Raw genomic sequence first — 2,710 nt, forward strand, 5'->3', positions numbered from 1 at the left:
TTAGACCTCAGCGAAACCAATATTCCCACTGTTATTACTGCTTGCTGTGTGCTCCACAATATCTGTGAGAGTAAGGGGGAGACGTTTATGGCGGGATGGGAGGCTGAGGCAAATCGCCTAGCTGCTGGTTACGCGCAGCCAGACACCAGGGCGGTTAGAAGAGCACAGGAGGGCGCGGTACGCATCAGAGAAGCTTTGAAAACCAGTTTCATGACTGGCCAGGCTACGCTGTGAAAGTTCTGTTTGTTTCTCCTTGATGAAACCCCCCGCCCCTTGGTTCACTCTACTTCCCTGTAAGCTAACCACCCTCCCCTCCTCCCTTTAATCACCGCTTGCAGAGGCAATAAAGTCATTGCTGCTTCACAGTCATGCATTCGTTATTCATTCATCACACAAATAGGGAGATGACTACCAAGATATCCCAGGAGGGGTGGTGGAGGAGGGAAGGAAAATGCCACACAGCACTTTAAGCACAGCACTTTAAAAGTTTACAACTTTAAAATTTATTGAATGACAGCCTTCTTTTTTTTGGGCAATCCTCTGTGGTGGAGTGGCTGGTTGGCCGGAGGCCCCCCCACCGCGTTCTTGGGCGTCTGGGTGTGGAGGCTATGGAACTTGGGGAGGAGGGCGGTTGGTTACAGAGGGGCAGCAGTGGCAGTCTGTGCTCCAGCTGCCTTTGCTGCAGCTCAACCATACACTGGAGCATTCTGGTTTGGTCCTGCAGCAGCCTCAGCATTGAATCCTGCCTCCTCTCATCACGCTGCCGCCACATTTGAGCTTCAGCCCTGTCTTCAGCCCGCCACTTACTCTCTTCAGCCCTCCACCTCTCCTCCCGGTCATTTTGTGCTTTCCTGCACTCTGACATTATTTGCCTCCACGCATTCGTCTGTGCTCTGTCAGTGTGGGAGGACAGCATGAGCTCGGAGAACATTTCATCGCGAGTGCGTTTTTTTTTCTTTCTAAGCTTCACTAGCCTCTGGGAAGGAGAAGATCCTGTGATCATTGAAACACATGCAGCTGGTGGAGAAAAAAAAAGGGACAGCGGTATTTAAAAAGACACATTTTATAAAACAGTCGCTACACTCTTTCAGGGTAAACCTTGCTGTTAACATTACATACATAGCACATGTGCTTTCGTTACAAGGTCGCATTTTGCCTCCTCCCACCGCGTGACTACCCCCTCAACCTTCCCCCCTCCCTGTGGCTAACAGCGGGAAACATTTCTGTTCAGCCACAGGCAAACAGCACAGCAGGAACGGGCACCTCTGAGTGTCCCTGAAGAAAAGCACTCTATTTCAACCAGGTGACCATGAATTATATCTCACTCTCCTGAGGATAACACAGAGAGAGAAAGAACGGATTTTGGTTGAATGCCAGCAAACATACACTGCAATGCTTTGTTCTACAGTGATTCCCGAGTACGTGTTACTGGCCTGGAGTGGTAAAGTGTCCTACCATGAAGGACGAAATAAGGCTGCCCTCCCCAGAAACCTTTTGCAAAGGCTTTAGGACTACATCTAGGAGAACCGCAAATGCCAGGGCAAAGTAATCCTTTCACATGCTTGCTTTTAAACCATGTATAGCATTTGAAAAGGTACACTCACCAGAGGTCCCTTCTCCGCCTGCTGGGTCCAGGAGGCAGCCTTGGGTGGGTTCGGGGGGTACTGGCTCCAGGTCTAGGGTGAGAAACAGTTCCTGGCTGTCGGGAAAACCGGTTTCTCCGCTTGCTTGCTGTGAGCTATCTACAACCTCCTCCTCCTCCTCATCTTCTTCGTCCCCAAAACCTGCTTCCGTATTGCCTCCATCTCCATTGAAGGAGTCAAACAACACGTCTGGGGTAGTGGTGGCTGAACCCCCTAAAATGGCATGCAGCTCATCATAGAAGCGGCATGTTTGGGGCTCTGACCCAGAGCGGCTGTTCGCCTCTCTGGTTTTCTGGTAGGCTTGCCTCAGCTCCTTCAGTTTCACGCGGCACTGCTTCGGGTCCCTGTTATGGCCTCTGTCCTTCATGCCCTGGGAGATTTTCACAAAGGTTTTGGCATTTCGAAAACTGGAACGGAGTTCTGATAGCACGGATTCCTCTCCCCAAACAGCGATCAGATCCTGTACCTCCCGTTCGGTCCATGCTGGAGCTCTTTTGCGATTCTGGGACTCCATCATGGTCACCTGTGCTGATGAGCTCTGCATGGTCAACTGCAGCTTGCCACGCTGGCCAAACAGGAAATGAGATTCAAAAGTTTGCGGTTCTTTTCCTGTCTACCTGGCCAGTGCATCTGAGTTGAGAGTGCTGTCCAGAGCGGTCAGAATGGAGCACTCTGGGATAGCTCCCGGAGGCCAATACCATCGAATTGTGTCCACAGTACCCCAAATTCGAGCCGGGAACGTCGATTTAAGCGCTAATCCACTTGTCAGGGGTGGAGTAAGGAAATTGATTTTAAGAGCCCTTTAAGTCGAAATAAAGGGCTTTACTGTGTGGACGGGTGCAGGTTTAAATCGATTTAACGTTGCTAAATTCGACCTAAAGTCCTAGTGTAGACCAGGGCTTACCAATTTATTAGAGCATAAGCTTTCGTGAGCTACAGCTCACTTCATCAGATGCATATCATGGAAACTGCAGCAGACTTTATATATACACAGAGAATATGAACCAATACCTCCTCCCACCCCACTGTCCTGCTGGTAATAGCTTATCTAAAGTGATCATCAGGTG

At 50.0% G+C, this 2,710-nt stretch overlaps 1 protein-coding gene across 1 annotated transcript; it reads right to left on the minus strand.

The window, feature by feature from the left end:
• Nucleotides 1-496: 496 nt before the first annotated feature.
• Nucleotides 497-2,187, minus strand: LOC140908819 (uncharacterized). The gene is made up of 2 exons (XM_073336693.2): nt 1,605-2,187; nt 497-1,017 (listed from the first exon to the last, which is right to left on the minus strand). The coding sequence occupies exons 1-2, from the start codon at nt 2,185-2,187 to the stop codon at nt 497-499; spliced, it is 1,104 nt and encodes a 367-aa protein (XP_073192794.2).
• Between the last annotated feature and the right edge of the window lie 523 nt (nt 2,188-2,710).

This window comes from Lepidochelys kempii, chromosome 3 (assembly GCF_965140285.1).
Source record: "Lepidochelys kempii isolate rLepKem1 chromosome 3, rLepKem1.hap1, whole genome shotgun sequence".
Taxonomy (NCBI): Eukaryota; Metazoa; Chordata; order Testudines; family Cheloniidae; genus Lepidochelys; species Lepidochelys kempii.